Below are 25,987 nucleotides of genomic sequence, written 5' to 3' on the forward strand. Positions count from 1 at the left end.
TCCCAACATGAGAAACCCGTTGTGCGTCCGCATGGCAATTGTGCAATTGATCAACCGGCGACTTATTTGTCGTCCGAAATACAAGGTATCGCTTTCACGCACTGTAACAGACCAGGTATAAGTGAAACGAGTGCAGAAGTCGAACTGGTCCGAGTACAGTGTAAATTTTTCGGAAAATCATTACAACTAACTTTTCCGAGAAAGCTTCTTCCAGACTCTGAAATTTATTGTTATACCTTAGAGTGGGTCAAGGTTGAATCGTGGTGAGATCGGTTCAGACGACTGCCTCGCAATCGGTTACTCGTACGAGGAACCAATGCGAAAGATAGATGATTACACCGTGCAGGTAAATTGACGATGAATTACAAACGGCGGGTATTCGACATAATTCTACGATACGTTGCATATAATTGCGTCGACAAGTGACTCGGAGTCAAGTGATTGAATCAACAACCGTACATCGAACTTGCTTCCAAATTACGGTATTATTATAATTGAATCTTGCGTCACGCGAAGAATTTTCTAACGTCTCTTTCCGCATGTTCGGTTGGATTTTGGACCGTGTCGATCGGCTTGCCACGGAGGAATGCTGCACCGGCGGTATTCTTGCCAACGACATTCGGCTTCTTCGGTAACAGAGACGAGGTTGAGAGTGGCGCCGAGGAGAAGAGACGGCCAACAGTCGTGTGGACATGATGGACCATTTCCCTCCCCGATCCTTCGCCCGTCCCGGAATCACCGCGATGATGGTACTGCCAACCGTGTTGGTCGGTGATCCCCACCCTGTGACCCATAAAAGCCTCAATTCGCAAGCAGCATCTTCAGTCTTCAGTTTGGACGCCGCACAGCCTGTGATCTTAGAGAACCTCTTTCCCACCAGTGAGTCGGAGGGGATTATGAATTGCTGAGAAGCTCACCCCGGTTTTTCTCGAGAGGATGCACGGGCGAAACAAGGCCGCACTCTGCACCCTGGTACGTCAGCATTATTCCTTGAATCTGGACCACTTCGCCGGGATTTTAGTGTGAACCCTGAATGTGAACCAAGGTCAAAGTGTTTTCGCCGTTGCCTCCGTAGTGCGGGTTCGATGAATTATTCCCGAGAGAAAAATATTTAGTGTTCCTCGTTCGTACGGTCAGCGTAGCTCTCGCGTTTCTTACTTTTTCGGTAGAGCCAATCGATGATAAAATCGGCGATCATCCTAGGTTGCAATTATTTTCGCAGTCGGAATCACTCCGGGAGTATTTTTAATCGTTGCAATCTGCGCCGCGTCATCTGAGTATCGATATTCCGAGGTAAAATAGAATTGAATAATATCGTGTGACTCGAGATTGTCGCAATCGGTAATTATCGTGTCGTTGTTAATTTTCGGTTACATCGCCGACGAGTTTGTATACACTGGAGCGTTGATTGAATTTGAAATTTTGCGCAAACGATTTCAAAACTAAAAAATTCTCGCGAGTTATTTGGAAGCCAAAGTCTAACGGGTTACTCGGTAGCTTGCGCATAAATCATTAGAAGAAGAAACTAGCAAGTAACCTTCACCGGAGAGTAAATATTTGACTTCTATGTTGCGCAAATGATAATGTTCCAATCACCGTTTGACAGCCACGCGATATTCTCAATACAGTCACCACACAGCCAATGCGTTGTATTATATACCTGGAGGTAAATCGCGTACGCGAAGCACATATAATTGTTACTGTAAAAATTCGTCGTATTTTCGAGGCTTCAGACCGCGACGTTCACGCGAGACTTAAACTTAGCGACGAGACATCAATGCCGGCATAAGAAATGTTTCCTCGGTAAAATCTGCGATCAAGGCCTCGGACTTCGAGCTGCAATATCTGACGCGTCGATGCTCGGTGATGCAAAAATCATCGCACCTTTCTCGCCAAGGTGAGCACGTCATTCGGGCAACGCTTTCCATTGATCTTCGTTCTCAGTCACTGTTCCGGTACACTAGACTTCATTCATGACTCTATCCAGGAAATGCTATACGACCGCTCGACTTTTCGCCGTTTGATTTGTTTGAAGGCTTTTCGGAAGAGGCGATATGGCGTAGTAAAAAATTCAGTTATTGTTTACGAATTATTGAAATGTCAGAGATTATTCGATATCCCGTTGAAAAGTTGTTGACATTAATTGGTAAGGGTGATAGGCTACCTTGAAAAAAGCCGTGACGTGTTTTCTGGTGTTACTACCATTGTCAATCCGAGACAAAACCATCGTCACACGATCAAGCTCAACGCTTATGATTATTTTACTTACGCTGCAAACAATCCTCTGCATTTTTCACATTTTAATGCAGTCAAATTCTGAGATGACTTGACTTATGTTTTCTAACGATGTAGGTATGTATGTGCATACGTATTCCGACGGTGAATTTCTCAGTGTTTTTTGTCGCCTCCGCACTCCCATGTAATTACATTCTGAGCGCATAATTCACGCTCAGCCGCTTTTTCCTTGGATGACAACCCGCGGCGTTGTCGTACAAGTACATGTAAGCAAAAAGTAACTCGCAATGGTCTTCAAAGGCCTAGAGACGCATGTTTCACCCTTGGAACAAAAATTGTGAAATCAGTTTCTGAACTGCCTTGCACCGAAAATTTTACCTGCAATCTAGAAAACGGGTATACTCTGAACCATTAATCTCAGGCACATTTTTTGCGACAATTACAAATACGAATTTTTGTCCCGTACGTACATAAATCATTTAATCTGTAGTAGCCATCAAGGTTCAACACATCCGTCTGATCTCTGACCCCCCAACGTACAAGTTGACTGCGTCATTGGGATTTTGAATTACGAATGGGTGAGCAGAAATATTTTGACAAGAATAAAAGGTTCCTCCCTGATTTTGGAACTCGTATAATATAAATAAACGCAATGCAGGGAATCCACCTTTCTCGGCGCCGTAACTTAATTGGCGTGTGAGGCTGGTTAGAGACAGGTTGTTTAATTTGTTCCGGTTTGTAGCCACGTGGGTGCATCGAGCGGCGGTGAGGCAAAATCCTCTGGTTACTCACTCTTGCAAGACTATTTCCAGTTTTCAGGCAGCATAGAGCGGCTGTTTATACGGTGATATCTAAATTCAGGTTTACTATTTGCACATGTAGGTACGCGCATAATGTGTCCACACACGTGGAAGAAGATTACGCGATCCTTTGGTCTCTTTGTAAGCCCCTTTCCAGCCTTCGTCGCGATTACGATCCAAGGTTCAGAACCATTGCACAGTCAATCTCCTCCACTCCTTCCGCCATATCGGTCAATCTCTTGTTCCTGCGACGGCAGCGTGCTTCGATTGATTATCAAGACGAACATCTCGTCGTTAAGTAATCGATTACCGTGGAGCCGTTGCATCGCCTGCAGTTCGTCCGTAATCTGTTATAATAATATTTATCCGGCTCCGTAAGGCTCTCGCCTCGCGGAGAAAGTTTTTTTTCACTCTCGAGAAATGTAAGAGTCTTCGTTAACTTACGGCCAACACAATACGACGGTGTAACAAGCGGTTGATCGGTTCCTCGTGAGCAGCCGGAGAAACGAATTCTGAAGTGATCATTTATCCAAGAACCGCGTCTCGGTGTTCGGATTTTTCAGCGATTATTCCCGCGCCTTTGCAGCCTCGAAATATGGTCGAATACACCTCGTTCGACTTCTGGAATAAGGACCGGGCGGCTATTCCCGCGGGTTCGTTCAAGCTCGGAGTTGTAAAGTGTGTCAGAAGCGGTCTGCGATCCAAGAAGGCTCGAGTATCGGTCGTCGTCCGGACTCATCGCCGAGGGCGATATTGCCTGGCACACGTTATTTCGCAACTCTGTAAGAGAGACTTTCACTGAAGATGACGCTGCGACTAACGCGTTCATCCACGCTGTCCAGTCTTCGTCGCCTCGACGCTTCGGGCTATTCGGGAATCCTACGGTCGAATCCTACTTTTGTCCAGGACAAGTTAAATTTCGTTTATTTCGGCGAGGTTCCATCGGGGATTTGAGCCGTCGTTTTATCTCCAAATAAGCCGCGCACATTGGACCGATGCATTGCCTACCCTTGAATGAAATCGATTGAATCGCGTTCCCAGCCGTTCCGGCGACTCGAAAGCTCTTCTCGTCCCGTTAAATAACTTGGAGTATTTCGCTGGTTTCTTTTTTTAATCCTTTTGCGAATTGAATTATCAAACCGGATTTCGGCCCGACGAATCACCTCCTTTTCACACCTTTCGGTTTAGACACGCGATGAGATTTATTTACAGAATGATTACCGCATCGTCTTCCTTCTCGTGTATTCTTATTTGGTATACGGCACGTGGAACCTGTTTGTTATACTATCGGATTCGTCGGTCAAGTTCTGAAGATTATGTACGGCTCGATTTGCGGGCTGATACATGTCCTCATTCACTATTTTCATTCAAGACACTGACGGATCGTAGCGAGTAGCGCGATAATGTTACACCGGTCGACGATTCGAATTCCTCGAGGTAATCGTCGGTCGTCGTCTTCGATCGGCGGTTGTCAAATCGTTATCGTCCGCACGTATCGACGTGCGTCGAGAATTAAATGACGAATTTCGATCCTCATCCACGTACGTAAAACGTGTTCCGTCGCAACTTGCGCAACTCCGAACCTTTCCTTTTTCCTTTTTGTCGTTCATCTTGTCAGCTTCGGTTTTTTCGGGGGTTTAAATTCTGGCGAGGTGCTCGGGTTTTGTAGCTGACTCATCACGTATCCGTATATAATGTACATCGGATCGCACAGATAGAGAATGGCTGCGGATTGAAAAATATTCTCGAAAGTTTCGACGAATCGTGAAATACGCTGAAACACACTTTTGTTCCGATTATCAATTTAAAAGTTTAAATTTGGAGCCCAACGTCGCGTACCTTGTGAAAATCGAGTCCTCGCATTCTCGAGGTCCTGCCGAGAGAGGAACGGGAGTGCAGAGACGCGTCCTTGGCTTGTTGGTTTTCCTTCCAATACGATAAATTGAAACCCGATCGAAAGCCTGAGGTTCGATCAAGGCGTTCTATCCACTGCTTCGGATTACTTCTTCGTCAATTTCTTTTCCTAGACTCTACCGTCTACCCTCGGCAGCAATTAAACCTTCTCTCCTTCTTCAATCCCCTCTTACTTGACTCCAGAACTGTTGCTCAGGTCACTTCTCTTGTCGCCTACGGCTGGATTAGGTGATCTCAGTAAGCTTTCCGAAAAATGTACTTACGCCCCATGCGGGCATCTTGATTGCATTGTCAGTAGACTCCCTCCATTCATCTCTCTTCATTCACTTTTTCTTATTCCTTTCTTTCTTCAGTTTAATCGGAAATAATTGCAAGCTCGATCAAGTCAGCATTTAGGCTTTCTACGCTAAATGCTCTCTTTATGCCTTTTCCCATTATTGTCACAGAAATAAACTATCGAGTCTATCCATCTCACTCTTTCTCGTTTTCAACACATGTATTATACCTATACGTGTTTCATCTTATTTTCAGTTCACTGTATTCATTTCCATTCATTTCCTCTATCGATAGATCGGATCACCTTGTTCTACGGTCTGGCAAGAGCAGGGAATAATAAAAATCCAATCTATCTTCCTCTACCTCTCCATGTGTCTCTGCTTATTCCTCTGAAAATACATGAATCGAGGAATTTGTGCCAAGGTGATTTGTCACCGTGTATTGCAACGTTCTTCGCCGTATTGGAACGGCTTGTGAGTCGCGAGGGTGAATTAGGTATATTGATTCGGCTCTTCTACGCTCACCCTTCACACATTTGGAATCAATACTAGCCGTTATTAGGTACGTGGGAAGTATAAAGTGTGACGACAATATTCACCGGGTGATAGGTATCAAAAGAATTTCGAGACGCTCGGTACATTAATTTCGGTGCAAAGGGAAGGCAGAGGTTCGATCACGCTATAAGTTTTATTGAAAATATGTCATTAAACTTATGAGAAGCTGAATGAATATCCGTGTAAAAAAGGAAATAGCCAATAATCAATTGAAAGCCGTGTCATTTTCAACGCTGATTATTTATTTCTTTATTCATTTTGCACATTTTAGTTCAGCGAATCGAGTCTCCCAGAGAATAATATAGCCGAGCGACTGTGTCTCATTTTCTATGTTTTTAATTTGTCAAATTTCACTCAGACCGGCGTGTTTCAGTGGCTTAATAATCTGGCGCTAGATCATATATATTAATGTAAAATACTGCGGTGACAAATGTTCAAATGCGTTTGATAACCCGACTAATAGCCTTGGCAATTAACGCTTGACGTAGATCGAGATTTGGCTATTACGATGCTAAAACGGTTAATTTAGCAACCGGTAAACAGTCAACATATTTCACGCGTCGTTTTACGATTTCCAAATGTCACAGCAGCCGATTTGGAAAATATCAAATCTTTGCACGGAATTCTACCCATATCGAAATTAAATTGTATAACAGTTACCGCGGGACAATGATCGGCGTGTCAAGCCGAATGGTCATCTGGAATTGATGACTTTTCGTTGCCAGCATAATCTTACTTTCGTAACTGCTAGGCATCTTATACCCGGTTGTGTGGGTGTCTTAAAAATACGGTTCGCAAATAAATTTCTACGATCTTCTACGATTGCGCAGGATATATATGACTGAGTTCCGTAACAAGGATTAACAGAGATATTTTTCTGCTATCTTACGGATTTAATCTACGCGACTCGCGGTTCGAATTTCTTTTACAAAAATACTGCCGCTGAAATGCTTGTATATTCTGGCAAATTATCACCGTCATGAAGTCGTTGAAGTCGTTAGAATTTGCGACATTTGGATAGAGAATTGCTGGAATATATTAACCTTTTCATACCTCGTCGGCTGTCAAGTTAAGATGACGTTACGTCGGCGCTGCAGATGTTGCATGGGGTGGCTGACTTTGCAATATCCGTCGAAAGAAGAAAAAAAAAAAAAAATGCGAAACATGGAAGCAATAATGACGATAGTAGTGAAATAAAAGTGAAAAACCCATAGACCGTTTTCACTATTGATCAAGCAGCAATACCGAATGCTCGTGACATTGGTATTGTACGCGTTATAGGTATTTAAAACACGTACCATGCGCGTAATATCACTGGCCGATAAAATGAATTTCGCAAAGCGTTCAAGTTCATTGTGTCGATTGCAGGCCGAATGAAAGCCGCAATATTTTCAAAGCGACAAGTAAACGCGGGCTGTCAGTGTTTTCTGTATAACCTTTACCCGATTTACCGTTTGCTGAGCGTCGAGAGAATAAAACAGATTTCAAGCAAAAGAGAAAAAAAAAAAAGTAAAGAAATTGCAATTCAACGAAGCTTGGCTAAAAGCTTACAGCTCTTGTCGACCAAATTTCACACTCCGACATTCCCTCGACGTAGAGAATAGCTAATGTTAGCCAAAGAGCGTGAATTTTCATCAAGGAACAGGCCCGTTTTTACGATCGCAATAAATTTCAGCTCATTTAAAGTCAGTAAATGAATTTTCTACAAATTGCTTGAGAGGGATTTAATACTCCTAGTTTCTTAGTTGAAGATTGAAATCATGCACAGCCTGTAAGGTTGTTATGAGTTTGGAATAATGAGCATGCCCTTTATTGCAGCATACATTGACTTTCAGTTTCTAAAAACGTGCATCATAAAAATACCTAATCCAGGAAATCAGTACAACGGGGTGAAGACCTAATCCGATTTAAATTGATCGTTGAGATATTTCGCTTCGTTTCGCGTACATCTGTACGCATAATAGACCGTGTAAAAAATTCGCCCGCGATATTCAGACCTATGGTTTAAGTTCGTCTCCGATAAGACGGAGGGCAAAATATCTATTAGGATGAACATGAAAGACATTGTCACCGTGTCAAAGTCCACCCTACTCGGCTGTCGAAGATGGGTTAATGGATACTACGTTTTAGTCCCGCAGGCCCAGCTCATCGTAATTAAGTCACCACATCTAGCTGGTTGAATTGTCTCTGGAAGGCAGAGCCTCTTGATAACCGCAACGAGGCAGCTGGAGTTGGTAGAGCCATTATTTGTACTGCACGATTTGATTGTCGGTGTAGACGGAGATTACTTCGAGACTTGCGGCTCCGTCTAATTAGCGATCTCCGCAAGATTTAATCCCATTAAATCGTATCGCGTTCGACTCATTAATACTTTTGGCATGCAAACCGGTGAGTTTCCGAAAGTTGGTGAACTGCAGAGACGTTGGCGGTGATTAATTTCAATTGAGTGTAGAGTAGGACCCCTCAAAATGTCCAATTGTAAGCTTTGCTGCTTAGCGTTCTTGGCAATTTGACACAGTAGGAGAAAAGTGTGAAAATATAGTCGGTAGATAGTTTGTAGTTTTATTAACAGCGATTATTCAGTCTCAACTTAAGACTTTGCCTGGACAGCAGCAGGCTGTAAAATTTATTGCTAACTGGTAAAAGATTGTAGTTTTTAGTTCGGAGAATTTTTCCTCCGGCACCAACTCCAATCGTCATCGCTTAATTTTGAGGTCGTTTTGACTAAAGTATCATCACCGGCATTTGCGAGCTAGGTAATTAGAATGTGATTACTACGTGTTTTATAATAGCTTATCTCGTTTACGATAGCAGGTTTGTTTCACATTATGAGAAAAAGATCGAGTTCAAAGAAAATATAGTTAGACAAACGCATTACAGTCAAACAGTGATTATCTCCCAACCACTTCTTTCGATGCAAAGTTTCAAATAAAAAATCGATATCAATAGTATGAAGTCGGTCTGATTCACCGCTAGGTTGTCGGTTTATGTCTACTTGACGGTGAGTAAACCTCCTTATCTGCTGATTTCGCATGTACATATCGATGAGAACCGGGACGGGAGAGAAATGAAAAGCTCGCGAAAGTAATGAGATTGGGAATAACTTTAAAAACTTTATTCGTGATACATTTTTTGCGCGGAAAATGGCACAAACAGAGTTGTGTTATTTAAACAGAATTTCGAACCAACGGCTTTGTCGCGAATCTTGAACGCGGGATGATAGCTATTCAGATTTATATTTTACAGCTTCTGCCAAGGTATTTCTTTACTTCTTACTCCGAAATATATTGTTTCTCATTTTAAGCCGAGTCTCAATTGGAATCTCGATCTGTGTTGAAACTCACAAGATGTGGTCGGATCAATCTGCATATTATTAATACTGATCTGCATGTTATTACAATGAAACAGTGAGAAATCGATTTCAGCCCCTTTCTATGGTTTTTATTCATGTCTGTATTACCAGAGCTCGAGCTCTGATAGGAATTCAAACTGAAAGGAATATTTTTAAACAGAAAAGTTGAGCAGAGATTTTAATATTCCTCGATATACCGAGATTTGTTTGCTTCAAATTCGAATCATAACAAGTAATCATTATAAATTGAACTTTAAAAGTGTTATTGAACAAACCTTTGGTTTGAATTGTTCCAGAAAAAAAATCCGGGTATAAATAAGTAGATAAATAAACTTGTACGCAGTACGTTTTTTCGCTACCTCAGAGCTCGATTTCTTATCAGCGATAAAAGAAAATCGCATACGCAGTATGTGATGTTTTTCCAAAGGGATTCACGCACCGAGCCGAAAAATCCCTTGTTCAAGAGGTTACGTCGGAAAATTTTCAGTTTTGGTAATATATATGCATACGGTCTATAATATTTTCACGGTATATCGTGATAAACTTTGGGGCATATACTTTGAGTAAGTTGCCTCGACACGCAGGAAACTTGTCGACCTTTGTATGTGCATGTAATACGATAAAATTTACGGCAGACAAATTAGTCAAGTATAGGGAGAGGCGGATTGGCGCCGAAAAAAAGAAGGTCTACGCGCACCAGGGCCAAAAATATCGGTGGATACGTTGCACGAGCGTATATGTATAAAATTTCACCTTACTTTCGCCTCAGAAAGACGTCGCGTCATTTGACCCGGGTATAATGTACGTCCGTCGATACACAAAGTGGGCATATTATCAACTCGGCACGGCGTCAATCATTAAGAGGATATTAGCTCGGAGGTGTTGCTTTGATTAGCAGTTCGACGAAAGAGAAGGCGCGCATTGAGACGACTCGTTGGTTCGCGGTTGACAAACAAATCGTACATAGGCCGGGGCAAGACGTGAGTTTCAAATTTACATCAATTTTAAATAATTTATTTGTCTCGCTTGAGCGAGTTTCTCTTTTCGAGTTTTCACTCTTGCGTCGCATAATACGTTTAGTCGAACGGGTGGAGCGAGGAGCGTTTTTGAGACAGCCGCAGAACCGAAAGCCTGCCGCATCTCGAACCGGGACGGGGAAAGAGCCTCAAGCTTTGCCTTCTGCTCTGATTGTGAGAGACCTTGCGTGCATATTTCTTGACAGCTCCGCGTCTCGCCGCCACCTCGTATTCGTAACACAATAGATATTATACTCGCACGTGGATCCGCCCACGCGTTCAGGTGAAAGTCGAATATTCCAAATATATGCATTACCTTGCACGGTACGAAGACATTGCGATGCCTCGGCAGAAATCAGGTTGCGAGTGGAAAATTGTTCGGATCGATGTGACGAAGATCGTTCACGAGGCTCCTCTTGTGGTTTGAAACTTGTAGTAAAACGCATATATTAATCGCGCGGCAAGCCTTCCTTCCTTTTTTGTTTTTACCTTATAGCTCATCGTTATTTAAATATTTACCCAAGATGAACCGGACCTCGAAACGACAAACACTAGTTTTTAAATCATAAAATCACTGAAAAGGTCAGGGTTGTGCCGATTTTGTTTTTTTTACCCAATTCATTTCTTCGCTTCTCCCACCGCTCACGGTGGACGAAATCAACCGTGACACGGACTTGCACGATCGATACAATAGATGATTCTATTTTATGTTCGGTTTCATCTCTTCGCGTTGACCAAATTGAGCTGTCTGAAACGAAACGGACAGACACCTGCCAGTCCTTGAATGTAAAACTTGTAGCAGAGAGCGAGAGTGCTTTCGTTTTCATCCATAACCAGTCTCACACCTGTTTTTCAGGTGCTGTAGGTGCTGACCGGTCGGACATTAAATTCTTACCCATCAATATGCAACTGTACATATCGCACACTACCAAAACTTGGTGTGGTAATAAAATAGAAAAAAAAATTGTCGCGTTAGGCAATTTTAAATATAATTGGTAATTCAATTAGCTACTCCTGGATGTGATTGGACTCATAGTCTTGACAAATTACCAATATTGATACAAAAATTGCTCGTTTGGACGCTACTTTTCCCTTATTTTATCCTCGTCTTTTCTTCACGTTATTCCGGTGAATTTCGGTTGTTGTATCACTGCTGCGACCGGCACACTTTAATTTAGTACTTTGGCCACACCTTGCGGTATTTCTGAAGAAATGCAAGCCTCGAAGCCAACTGCTAGGTAGATAAAATAAAATCAACTTGTCCAAACAAGTAATTTAGTAAGAGTTACTCGCTTCTGAGTTGGCGCGTCGAGTACTCTATACGCTTCACGCTTCTCACGTTTAGAAGACGGCATCGGTGAAACAAACATCTGTGCTCACCTCATTGGCTACTGTAGCTTGAGTTGTCTCATGGTTTCGCTGATTGCTAATAAAATCCCGACAATGAAAGAGAAATCACAAACAGGCGAGACGTCTTTATAGCTGAATTCTAAGAACCTATTCAAAATACGCGGTGTTAATTTTTATAATTAAAGTTCCTCACTCCATTCACACTAGTTTTTGCTTTCGGATACTATCCAGAATTCGTTACCGAATTATGATTGCAAGACTCGGACCGGCATAACTCAAAACTTGTTTGCCCACTAATTTTTCCCGTTGGCAATTAAATTAGTACTTTGGAAATAAGTTTCTCTTTCAATTGCTTTCTGTATTTTCCGTTCAGGCCGGATCGGATACAGCGGTTCCCTGCGACTCGTTGCGAACTTAAGCCATGTGCTTAGTGTTCGACGTTTATAAGACGACATGGAAATCCCTCGAGCAGGGTTTTGTGCTTCGATTTCGTGAGTAATACATGCAAATCGTCTGGTTCAACGTGCACCATATGTTTTTGTACATCCGATAACCCCACGATCCACTTGCTTGGATCTTCAGCGACAAATTCTTTGAAATCCGAGAGGAAAGGTTCTGGGTATTCGTAAAAGTATCCGTTCCGTTTAGCTTTCGGACGAAATGTGTGAGTAGTTAAAAGCAAGAAGAAATCTGTCGAGCAAATAATCATCGAAGTGGTATAATCGCTTCGGTACAAATAGATGAAGATAGAAGAAGACTACATGGTTTCAAAATTCATATAATCGACGTCTAACCCGTTAAGCATACATAACTCGTACCGTGTTAGTGATGAGCGTAATAGTCAAACGGTCAACCTTGTGGAACGTACCGTTAAATTTTTTCTCGCATAAACGCCGGTATGGGTAGATACATGTAGCCGTGTTGGCATCATTCTTCTTTATATACAACAATCGTGTACAAGACAAGGTCGCTCGAGTCTGTGAAAAACGTATTCATCCACTTTTTCAAGTCCAGGTTTTATTTATACAAATGTTTTTTTTTTCTTCCTTTTGGTAGCACGAGAACAAGACGCGACTATCGAGGTAAACGAATGACGTAATAACGTTCGAAAATTTGCAATTCGTTTGAAATTAATAGCCGGTGATTCACCGAGAATGTAATCAATGTGACACAAATGGCTCTTTTAACCAATCGCACACTCAAGCGTTAATGTACTTAAAGAATTTCTATATTTGATTATTCTGTCGGTGATCAACAACTGGCTGACGTGCTAACGTGGAAGATCCTTGCGATGACAAATTCCATTTTTCATTTGCCAACACCGCGAGAGAGAGAGGCAGCCTCGGTCTTTGTTGTCGAATTATGATTCTTGACCTATAACCGAACCTCGTCTTGTCTCGTGGGCGGAACGGATTATCCTTTTACTTTCATGAAGGCCGGCACCATTTCGATTCGAGGCAATCGATGAGCCACAGCTGGTATGTGTGTTACGAGAGTCCCGATTACGGCGGAGGGGAGAACTTGGGGTCACCGTTACCAGGATACAAATCGTGTGCTAAGCGATAAACCCAAAAAAATTCTTGACAGCTTAAGCATCGGCTCTTCTTTCTCATTCTGAGTTTAGGTCGCGGTTCACGGACCGTCGAAAATTCATCCTTAGTCCTTGCGGTTACAAGTATCAATAAAACAGAGATTCTTAACGCATACATGTCCACAAGTCATGGTACTCTGATAAAATTTGACCGAGCGGTTAAACGAATTTCGCCATAAGACACACGCGATATCGATGACTTACCATGGTATACTGGGATGGATACCTTTGAAAACATCTAATTGTTTAACGATACAAGTTACTCGAATACGTGGTATTGCTGAACGAACGAATATTTTGCGTCACTGTGTTCCAGCAATAGGTCTTAATCATACGCAGGCAAAGACACTGATAAGGTTGTTATTGAATTAGGGTTATACAAATGATGCGATTCAACGTTTGACGAGTGTTGAAGTCTGCTTCACGAACAACGATACTGAATGAAACTTGGCTCTCTATTGTGAGGAAAAATGTTAATGAGAAAGGAAAAATGCAATGTCATTGATTGCAACTGTTTTAAGCAGAGTTCTCGCACGAAAGGTGCGTCGCTCCAATAGGCCTCCTTGCAACTGTTAGACTCCTGTTAAGTATTTCCAAAAATTTTCAAACTCGAGACAGACTATTGAACGTGTCTGTTCCAACATTCTTCTGTTGTCTACACATTGAATAAACGTAACGTAAATTGTATTGTATTTTAATACAGTCCGGGTTATATTATCCGACGTTGGATTTATCTTCTAATGCAGAATTGTTTCGTCCGACCACAATGCTACGCGAGTTGTCGATTGATAGACACAACGCGACAACTACCCGTGTAAATGGACGTGGCGGAAGAATATCACCCAATTATCGGGCAAAAATGCTGGGCGAGCTTGACGTATTTTTGGGTCGAATTATATCCTGCAATTGTATACCGATCACAGTCATCGATTTGCGGTACAACTGAATTGGCTAGGTATTCACGGCTGGTATATACTTCAATGTTTGAAATGGAATTACGATAATTGGGTATTTGAACCTCGCTATTCCATTTGCTTGTCATCTGTAACTAGTCATTGTTTTAAACTGTAAAACAGATTCGATGAAGAGGTAAATATTTACGGGGTGAAGGTTGAAACGTGATTTAAACAGCATGAACAATATGAACATGATCGATTAAGCGTCGGATTCTCAAAAAGACTTCGACTCTACAGCTCGCGTGTCGTGATTTTGTACACAGGTGGCATTTTAGACTCTTGCTTCCAACTGAGCGGCTCGATATCGAATAAAGTTCTCAATCTTAAATGTCATGAGTTCGTTACAATATGCGTGATGACGTGGTCTTTACGGAAGATCTAGAGAGTTTCGTAATTATCGCTGCTTGACCAACGTTCGCTCGATGTGTACTATGATATCCCTGCCATTTAGCGAATGTTAGGAAGCATCGGAAAGTATTATTCCAATCCACGTGTATGAGTCAACATAATGATATTCAGACAATTTTTAAAATGGTTCGCGGATCGTGAGTCTCTTATTCGAGCGATATCACAGTCAATGTTATTAGCTTTAATTGCTACGTATTCGGTCACAAAATGACCATATACGAAAACCAAGATAAATTAACGATCGAAATTGCTTGGTAATATTTCGGTTCCGTCCATTTTACTGTACAGCTACAAGCGGATCCGCTTTCTCGTTGAATCGTAATTTTTTTATACTATTGCGAACAAATCTTGGGTTTGACTTACTGAGTAATTATCAACTCAATGTGAGATATCGCTTTGAACATCCGTGTGAATGGTGTCTAAACAAGTACCTCCAAATCATGACAGATCTTTATCTGGCGAACGCGTGCACAGTTAATCTGATGACGATGTCCTGCAAGGATGCATCGACATTCAGAGATTTGTGAGTTAAATACTTACTTATATGTGTGGCACGAAATGTCTAACTTACAGGAGCGGCTGTATTGGTGGAATGCCTAATTTGAGCACAAGGGAAACTGGTTGACGTTCTCAATGAAAACCTGAAACTGTGCATTTCTAACAGTTTCATTCCCTGGGTGTTTTTTTGTTTTGTGATTTGTGACACATAGTTTTATGTAAACTTACACAGAATGAGTGATAGCAAATACTGCAAAACTATTACAAGATTTGGATAATAGCTTGTCAAAACAAATCTATGGCACAGAGAGCAAACAAGCGTCTACCGTCAGCTGAGCGAACTCTAACGATATTAATTCGTATTTTGCAGGTGATAGCAGCACTTGTTCTGCAAATCACTAAGGCACAGACGGACTCAGAAGGAGAAGAACTCGTATACGACATCAGTGACACACAAAAGACACAATACTTGAACCAGAATTTCGATACGAGTAAGTATTTGTTTCTAGATCCATTCTATTTGAGACGTCCATTCTATTTTTGTAGCTCAAGAAATTGATTCGTTATTCGCCAAACTCAGTAATGACCATAAATTTTAGGTGCTTACAATTACGGATATGAAGTATCTCCGGACGGTCAATTTCATCACGAAGTGCACGGTCCTGACAGCGTAACTTACGGATGTTACGGGTACGTCAACCCGTTCGGTAAATTGACGGCAACATTTTATTTAAGTGACGGTTGGGGCTACCGTATTGTGCGTCCTGGTGACAATGTGGAGCTCTTTCTTCACAAGCACGAACACCACGAAAATCATGAACACGGTGACCACGACGATAATGGGCATGATCACGAAGATCATCACAATCATCATGATCATCATGGCATTCTGACAGCGTGGAAGGATCTATATTTCCCTCCAGTTTGTGGCCAATTTGAAAGCACGAATGAAAGACCCATCACATTCCAACCCGGTCGACCGACGATACCAAACGGTAAGTGCGCTAAAAACGAGATCTATGGCGAAAAAATATTGACACTTTGGTAAATTATACGTGCGTGCAATTTTTTGGGAAACTAGCGCCGTCGCAAGGTGGTGATGGGGAACCATCTCGTCCCGTGGGATTTCCTGCTAGACCTGGAACACCAGGCTCACCAGGGACTGCTGCACAACCCGCATACCCAGGCACACCCGGCAGGCCCGGAACTCCAGGAACACCGGCAATTCCAGCTCAACCAGGATACCCCGGCACACCTGGCAGACCTGGCACCCCTGGTACTCCGGCAATCCCAGCACAACCAGGGTACCCAGGCACACCCGGCAGACCTGGCACACCTGGTACTCCAGCAATCCCAGCTAAACCAGGATACCCCGGTACGCCCGGTAGACCCGGAACGCCAGGAACACCGGCAATCCCAGCTCAACCAGGATACCCCGGCACACCCGGTAGACCCGGAACACCAGGAACACCAGCAATTCCAGCTCAACCAGGATACCCCGGCACACCCGGCAGACCTGGCACCCCTGGTACTCCGGCAATCCCAGCTCAACCAGGATACCCCGGCACACCCGGTAGACCTGGCACCCCTGGTACTCCGGCAATCCCAGCTCAACCAGGATACCCCGGCACACCCAGTAGACCCGGAACACCAGGAACACCAGCAATTCCAGCTCAACCAGGATACCCCGGCACACCCGGCAGACCTGGCACCCCTGGTACTCCGGCAATTCCAGCTCAACCAGGATACCCCGGCACACCCGGTAGACCCGGAACTCCAGGAACACCGGCAATTCCAGCTCAACCAGGATACCCTGGCACACCCGGTAGACCCGGAACGCCAGGAACACCGGCAATCCCAGCTCAACCAGGATACCCCGGCACGCCCGGCAGACCTGGAACGCCAGGAACACCGGCAATCCCAGCTCAACCGGGATACCCCGGCACACCCGGCAGACCTGGCACCCCTGGTACTCCGGCAATCCCAGCTCAACCAGGATACCCTGGCACACCCAGTAGACCCGGAACACCAGGAACACCAGCAATTCCAGCTCAACCAGGATACCCCGGCACACCCGGCAGACCTGGCACCCCTGGTACTCCGGCAATCCCAGCTCAACCAGGATACCCTGGCACACCCGGTAGACCCGGAACTCCAGGAACACCGGCGATTCCAGCTCAACCAGGATACCCCGGCACACCCGGTAGACCCGGAACTCCAGGAACACCGGCAATTCCAGCTCAACCAGGATACCCTGGCACACCCGGTAGACCCGGAACTCCAGGAACACCGGCAATTCCAGCTCAACCAGGATACCCCGGCACACCCGGCAGACCTGGCACCCCTGGTACTCCGGCAATTCCAGCTCAACCAGGATACCCCGGCACACCCAGTAGACCCGGAACTCCAGGAACACCGGCAATTCCAGCTCAACCAGGATACCCTGGCACACCCGGTAGACCCGGAACGCCAGGAACACCGGCAATCCCAGCTCAACCAGGATACCCCAGCACGCCCGGCAGACCTGGAACGCCAGGAACACCGGCAATCCCAGCTCAACCGGGATACCCCGGCACACCCGGCAGACCTGGAACGCCAGGAACACCGGCTATCCCAGCTCAACCAGGATACCCCAGCACACCCGGCAGACCTGGCACCCCTGGTACTCCGGCAATCCCAGCTCAACCAGGATACCCCGGCAGACCCAGTAGACCCGGAACTCCAGGAACACCGGCAATTCCAGCTCAACCAGGATACCCTGGCACACCCGGTAGACCCGGAACGCCAGGAACACCGGCAATCCCAGCTCAACCAGGATACCCCAGCACGCCCGGCAGACCTGGAACGCCAGGAACACCGGCAATCCCAGCTCAACCGGGATACCCCGGCACACCCGGCAGACCTGGAACGCCAGGAACACCGGCTATCCCAGCTCAACCAGGATACCCCAGCACACCCGGCAGACCTGGCACCCCTGGTACTCCGGCAATCCCAGCTCAACCAGGATACCCTGGCACACCCGGTACACCCGGAACACCAGGAACACCAGCAATTCCAACTCAACCAGGATACCCCGGCACACCCGGCAGACCTGGCACCCCTGGTACTCCGGCAATCCCAGCTCAACCAGGATACCCTGGCACACCCGGTAGACCCGGAACTCCAGGAACACCGGCAATTCCAGCTCAACCAGGATACCCTGGCACACCCGGTAGACCCGGAACTCCAGGAACACCGGCAATTCCAGCTCAACCAGGATACCCCGGCACACCCGGTAGACCCGGAACTCCAGGAACACCGGCAATTCCAGCTCAACCAGGATACCCTGGCACACCCGGTAGACCCGGAACTCCAGGAACACCGGCAATTCCAGCTCAACCAGGATACCCCGGCACACCCGGCAGACCTGGCACCCCTGGTACTCCAGCGATCCCAGCTCAACCAGGATACCCCGGCACACCCGGTAGACCCGGAACACCAGGAACACCAGCAATTCCAGCTCAACCAGGATACCCCGGCACACCCGGCAGACCTGGCACCCCTGGTACTCCGGCAATCCCAGCTCAACCAGGATACCCTGGCACACCCGGTAGACCCGGAACTCCCGGAACACCGGCAATTCCAGCTCAACCAGGATACCCCGGCACACCCGGTAGACCCGGAACTCCAGGAACACCGGCAATCCCAGCTCAACCGGGATACCCCGGCACACCCGGTAGACCCGGAACGCCAGGAACACCGGCGATCCCAGCTCAACCAGGATACCCCGGTACACCCGGTAGACCCGGAACGCCAGGAACACCGGCAATCCCAGCTCAACCAGGATACCCTGGCACACCCGGCAGACCTGGCACGCCTGGTACTCCGGCAATCCCAGCTCAACCAGGATATCCAGGCACACCCGGCAGACCTGGCAAACCTGGTACTCCGGCAATCCCAGCTCAACCAGGATACCCCGGCACACCTGGTAGACCCGGAACGCCAGGAACACCAGCAATTCCAGCCCAACCAGGATACCCCGGCACACCCGGCAGACCTGGCACCCCTGGTACTCCGGCAATCCCAGCTCAACCGGGATACCCCGGCACACCTGGCAGACCTGGCACGCCTGGTACTCCGGCAATCCCAGCTCAACCAGGATACCCCGGCACACCCGGCAGACCCGGAACTCCAGGAACACCGGCAATTCCAGCTCAACCAGGATACCCCGGCACACCCGGCAGACCCGGAACTCCAGGAACACCAGCAATCCCAGCTCAACCAGGATACCCCGGCACACCCGGCAGACCCGGAACTCCAGGAACACCGGCAATTCCAGCTCAACCAGGATACCCCGGCACACCCGGCAGACCTGGCACACCTGGTACTCCGGCAATCCCAGCTCAACCAGGATACCCTGGCACACCCGGTAGACCCGGAACTCCCGGAACACCGGCAATTCCAGCTCAACCAGGATACCCCGGCACACCCGGCAGACCCGGAACTCCAGGAACACCGGCAATTCCAGCTCAACCAGGATACCCCGGCACACCCGGCAGACCCGGAACTCCAGGAACACCAGCAATCCCAGCTCAACCAGGATACCCCGGCACACCCGGCAGACCCGGAACTCCAGGAACACCGGCAATTCCAGCTCAACCAGGATACCCCGGCACACCCGGCAGACCCGGAACTCCAGGAACACCAGCAATCCCAGCTCAACCAGGATACCCCGGCACACCCGGCAGACCCGGAACTCCAGGAACACCGGCAATCCCAGCTCAACCAGGATATCCAGGCACACCCGGCAGACCTGGCACGCCTGATACTCCGGCAATCCCAGCTCAACCAGGATACCCAGGCACACCCGGCAGACCTGGCACCCCCGGTACTCCGGCAATCCCAGCTCAACCAGGATACCCCGGCACACCCGGCAGACCTGGCACACCTGGTACTCCGGCAATCCCAGCTCAACCAGGATATCCAGGCACACCCGGCAGACCTGGCACGCCTGATACTCCGGCAATCCCAGCTCAACCAGGATATCCAGGCACACCCGGCAGACCTGGCACGCCTGGTACTCCGGCAATCCCAGCTCAACCAGGATACCCAGGCACACCCGGCAGACCTGGCACGCCTGGTACTCCGGCGATCCCGGCTCAACCAGGATACCCAGGCACACCCGGCAGACCTGGCACACCTGGTACTCCGGCAATCCCAGCTCAACCAGGATATCCAGGCACACCCGGCAGACCTGGCACGCCTGGTACTCCGGCAATCCCAGCTCAACCAGGATACCCAGGCACACCCGGCAGACCTGGCACGCCTGGTACTCCGGCAATCCCGGCTCAACCAGGCTACCCAGGCACACCCGGCAGACCTGGCACGCCTGGTACTCCAGCAATCCCAGCTCAACCAGGATACCCCGGCACACCTGGTAGACCCGGAACGCCAGGAACACCAGCAATTCCAGCTCAACCAGGATACCCCGGCACACCCGGCAGACCTGGCACCCCTGGTACTCCGGCAATCCCAGCTCAACCAGGATATCCAGGCACACCCGGCAGACCTGGCACGCCTGGTACTCCAGCAATCCCAGCTCAACCAGGATACCCCGGCACACCTGGTAGACCCGGAACGCCAGGAACACCAGCAATTCCAGCTCAACCAGGATACCCCGGCACACCCGGCAGACCTGGCACACCTGGTACTCCGGCAATCCCAGCTCAACCAGGATACCCCGGCACACCTGGTAGACCCGGAACGCCAGGAACACCAGCAATTCCAGCCCAACCAGGATACCCCGGCACACCCGGCAGACCTGGCACCCCTGGTACTCCGGCAATCCCAGCTCAACCAGGGTACCCCGGCACACCCGGCAGACCTGGTACCCCTGGTACTCCGGCAATCCCAGCTCAACCAGGATACCCTGGCACACCCGGCAGACCTGGTACCCCTGGTACTCCGGCAATCCCAGCTCAACCAGGATACCCCGGCACAGCCGGCAGACCCGGAACTCCAGGAACACCGGCAATTCCAGCTCAACCAGGATACCCCGGCACACCCGGCAGACCGGGCACCCCTGGTACTCCGACAATCCCAGCTCAACCAGGATACCCCGGCACACCCGGCAGACCTGGTACCCCTGGTACTCCGGCAATCCCAGCTCAACCAGGATACCCTGGCACACCCGGCAGACCTGGCACCCCTGGTACTCCGGCAATCCCAGCTCAACCAGGATACCCTGGCACACCCGGCAGACCTGGTACCCCTGGTACTCCGGCAATCCCAGCTCAACCAGGATACCCCGGCACAGCCGGCAGACCCGGAACTCCAGGAACACCGGCAATTCCAGCTCAACCAGGATACCCCGGCACACCCGGTAGACCCGGAACTCCAGGAACACCAGCTATCCCAGCTCAACCAGGATACCCCGGCACACCCGGCAGACCTGGCACACCTGGTACTCCAGCAATCCCAGCTCAACCAGGATACCCTGGCACACCCGGTAGACCCGGAACTCCAGGAACACCGGCAATTCCAGCTCAACCAGGATACCCCGGCACACCCGGCAGACCTGGCACCCCTGGTACTCCCGCAATCCCAGCTCAACCGGGATACCCCGGCACACCCGGCAGACCTGGCACGCCTGGTACTCCGGCAATCCCTGCTCAACCAGGATACCCTGGCACACCTGGCAGACCTGGCACCCCTGGTACTCCGGCAATCCCAGCTCAACCGGGATACCCCGGCACACCCGGCAGACCTGGAACGCCCGGAACACCGGCAATTCCAGCTCAACCAGGATATCCTGGCACACCTGGCAGACCTGGTACCCCTGGTACTCCGGCAATCCCAGCTCAACCAGGATACCCTGGCACACCTGGCAGACCTGGCACCCCTGGTACTCCGGCAATCCCAGCTCAACCAGGATATCCTGGCACACCTGGCAGACCTGGTACCCCTGGTACTCCGGCAATCCCAGCTCAACCAGGATACCCTGGCACACCTGGCAGACCTGGCACCCCTGGTACTCCGGCAATCCCAGCTCAACCAGGATATCCTGGCACACCTGGCAGACCTGGCACCCCTGGTACTCCGGCAATCCCAGCTCAACCAGGATATCCTGGCACACCTGGCAGACCAGGTACCCCTGGTACTCCGGCAATCCCAGCTCAACCAGGATACCCCGGCACACCCGGCAGACCCGGAACTCCAGGAACACCGGCAATTCCAGCTCAACCAGGATACCCCGGCACACCCGGTAGACCCGGAACGCCAGGAACACCGGCGATCCCAGCTCAACCAGGATACCCAGGCACACCTGGCAGACCTGGAACGCCAGGAACACCAGCTATCCCAGCTCAACCAGGATACCCCGGCACGCCTGGCAGACCTGGAACGCCAGGAACACCGGCAATCCCAGCTCAACCGGGATACCCCGGCACACCTGGCAGACCTGGAACGCCCGGAACACCGGCTATCCCAGCTCAACCAGGATACCCAGGCACACCCGGCAGACCTGGAACGCCAGGAACACCGGCTATCCCAGCTCAACCAGGATACCCCGGCACACCCGGCAGACCTGGCACTCCTGGTACTCCGGCAATCCCAGCTCAACCAGGATACCCTGGCACACCCGGTAGACCCGGAACTCCAGGAACACCGGCAATTCCAGCTCAACCAGGATACCCCGGCACACCCGGTAGACCCGGAACTCCAGGAACACCGGCAATTCCAGCTCAACCAGGATACCCCGGCACACCCGGTAGACCCGGAACTCCAGGAACACCGGCAATTCCAGCTCAACCAGGATACCCCGGCACACCTGGCAGACCTGGCACCCCTGGTACCCCGGCAATCCCAGCTCAACCCGGATACCCTGGCACACCTGGCAGACCTGGCACCCCTGGTACTCCGGCGATCCCAGCTCAACCAGGATACCCCGGCACACCCGGCAGACCTGGCACCCCTGGTACTCCGGCGATCCCAGCTCAACCAGGATACCCCGGCACACCCGGCAGACCCGGCACCCCTGGTACTCCGGCAATCCCAGCTCAACCAGGATACCCCGGCACACCCGGTAGACCCGGAACTCCAGGAACACCGGCAATTCCCGCTCAACCGGGATATCCCGGTACGTAACACAATTGGACATCATTTCTGTAATTGTCGAAAAAAATCCATGTCACTGCTTTTGTTGTTAATATTATCAAGCTCGGAGCATCGTTTTGGCAGAACGCTTGATTACGAAGGGATTGGACATATCGCTTCCTCCGAATGAATAATATTTCCTATTTTCCAACAACATTGAAATCCGTCACTCACCTGTCAAAATATAATCGAAATTTCCGGGTAAACGTCCAACAGAAATTGGTTTAGCTAAATTAACCATATCATCAGTGGAATCAGATCATGCAACAGTTATTTGGTGTTGTATGAACAGAATATCCGTACAGTATCAACAGTTAATTCAAGCGGAATGGCAAAACGTAATAAGTATTTTATGTCACATGTCTACAAAACGATAATATCAAATCAAGATTCCATGTATGTTAGGACGCATACGTTGCAACAGTTCTCATGTTCAGGATTTGATATTTTCATTTTGTTGAATCGTCCCAATTTCTGTTTATCAATCAACTGTCAAACCTGTCATTCACCTGTCAAAAAATGAAGAGAGTTTTCTAGTCACCGCCCAACAGTAATGGGTTTTGTTGAACTGATAGGGTTACTTTTTCGGACATTCCAAGACAAGTGAAACATATTGAAATCAACAGATTTTTTCTTAACCGTGTAGGAAAACCTGGAACTCCGGGAACACCCGCGATTCCAGCCCAACCTGGATATCCTGGCAGTCCTGGTTAGTGGAATCTACAAGTCCTTGCATGCCGCAATGCATTTCTCCGGTTTTTCTGATCTCACGCAACCGATCATACATGTTTCAGGCTATCCTGGTTACCCTGGCTATCCTGGCTATCCAGAGCCTGGTTATCCTGGTTATCCCGGCTATCCCGGCTATCCAGAGCCAGGTACACAACCGGAACCTGGATATCCTGGCTATCCTGGTTACCCTGGGGCACCAAACGGTCCGATTGGCGGAATAGGGCCTGAAGGGCCTGTAGGTGGTATCGGCGGCGACGGTGGCATTGGAGGTGATGGCGGCGTTGGCGGCGAAGGTGGCGTTGGGCCCGACGGTCCGGATGGTCCTTGGCCAACAGGTCCCCCAGGGCCAGATGGACCGTGGCCTGGTGATCCAGACTATGTTCCTCGAGCACAACCTACACAGCGTCCATCGTATTTCAACAAACAGAATGTTCCATACACTCCCATCACTGCCGGATCTTTTATCGAATCGAAATATCCAGAATCCAAAAAACTTACATCCGATTCTATAGATAATTCTCCAACTAGGCAGCTCAGCTCCGCAAATGGAAACTCCGAAGGTACAAAGAAAACAGCCAGTAATCAAGGCTTGATCGAAAAATTCGAGCAATCAAATCAATCGCCAAAATCAGGCTATACCGAACCTCAGGTGCAACCTGGTAAAGGTCAATTTAATTATCTCGAGCAAGGCTTCAACGAGGTTAACAGATACTTTGAGAATACCAATAATTTACAGACGCAGCAGGTCAAGCTAGGATTCCAAATTCCGCCGAACAGAGTCAATGAAGGTAGACCAGTAGGTCGTCCAGTGCAGCCCGAATTATCTGGAAATCCAGTGAACGGGCAATTCATATCGCATCAAGATAGCCGTGAACAAATCAACGAATACCAAAAAGCCGACGGCAGCATAGAGACAAACGGTAAACCCGGTACATCTGAACCAGATGTTTATCAATTTGACTTTCGGCGGAAGCAGGGCCTGTACTCTGAAAAACATAACTATGAGGCAAACAAACGGTTTGAACAGAAACAGATTGACGCAAATTTTACAAAGCCAGTAGGTCAACCAGATAAAGAGCAAACTGGACTAGCTCCCATATCTGGTAGACCAGGCAAAAAAATGCAGCTTGACGAATTTCAACAACTCGAAACATCTGACAAAACAAATCCTGATACTGAATCGATCCAGCCAGCTGCTCCCACATCCTCAACGCCGTTTGAGCGAGATCCTACTATCGGAGCCATCGGCGTGCAACCGCCCCGCTCTCAACAAAGTAAACCAGTTCCACTTTCCATAGGACCAGATCCACAAGCTTGCCCATGTTATCTAGTCGAATCTAATACCACTTCGTCACTGACGACGACTAGCACCACGCCAACTCCTTTAATCGGCCAATTAGGCTTTATACCTGTTGTCTTTGTCCCATTCTGTCCTGGTGAAAAAGCAGACAGTGAAAAAATGAAGTCAATATTTCCGACTGCCACCCCAGTTCCGTATCCTTGTAACGTCTGTGGACCACATGAAGCAAAGATAACGACACAGTACCTTGACTTGAATCAGCTTGGTAGTCTCAAGCATCTAAAAGAAGCTTTGAGCCAGGCGAAACTTGGACTTTTGAACATCCCTATCGACAGGCACCTTCTCAGACGAAAGGTCAAGAGAATGAAAATAGAATGATAATTTAAGCTAGAAAAATATTGCTCTTCTTTTTGTACAGCACGACGTAGAGTTCATTGAGTAAATCAAATAGAGGCTGGTTGACGTGGAAATGGTGAGAGTGCCCGTCCGTCAGCTGCTGGACAGCTGATGGATGGCCAGGTAGAGATTATTGGTGCCGGGGCTATTTTCTTCATCTAACTATTGGAGCGAGGATTCACGTGCCTTCCAGCTCACCATTTCTCCGTAAATCAACGCCTAAAATCAACTTTCTTCGTAAGAACCATATTGTATTCTTTAAAGTAAGTTCACGTATTTACCATTCGACCATGTAAAATAAATGAATAAGCTGCTGCACCCCGTAGTGTCGTATACTACGGACGTCAGATCGTTAAGTAATTTTGTAATACCATTTGTCCAATATTTGTGTATGTACGTGTATCACGCTCCTGAACGTGAGGACAAATGACAAACGTTTATAAATAAATGATACATTTTTTGAATGCACAATTGGA

At 48.1% G+C, this 25,987-nt stretch overlaps 1 protein-coding gene across 2 annotated transcripts; it reads left to right on the plus strand.

Moving 5' to 3' along the window:
- Positions 1-821: 821 nt before the first annotated feature.
- Positions 822-25,982, plus strand: LOC124174495 (collagen alpha-2(IV) chain-like). Of its 2 annotated transcripts, none has more exons than XM_046553703.1 (11): positions 822-972; positions 15,321-15,441; positions 15,550-15,945; positions 16,032-17,954; positions 18,018-18,836; positions 18,963-19,475; positions 19,791-22,058; positions 22,437-23,066; positions 23,730-23,792; positions 23,878-24,474; positions 24,552-25,982. In XM_046553703.1, exons 1-11 carry the CDS (start codon positions 937-939, stop codon positions 24,599-24,601), a joined length of 7,416 nt encoding a protein of 2,471 aa, XP_046409659.1. In that variant the 5' UTR covers positions 822-936; the 3' UTR covers positions 24,602-25,982. The 2 variants fall into 2 exon arrangements, with proteins under 2 accessions (XP_046409659.1, XP_046409660.1); XM_046553704.1 differs by having other exon boundaries at positions 16,032-17,765.
- The last annotated feature ends 5 nt before the right edge of the window (positions 25,983-25,987 follow it).

Source organism: Neodiprion fabricii, chromosome 1 (assembly GCF_021155785.1).
Source record: "Neodiprion fabricii isolate iyNeoFabr1 chromosome 1, iyNeoFabr1.1, whole genome shotgun sequence".
NCBI lineage: Eukaryota > Metazoa > Arthropoda > Insecta > Hymenoptera > Diprionidae > Neodiprion > Neodiprion fabricii.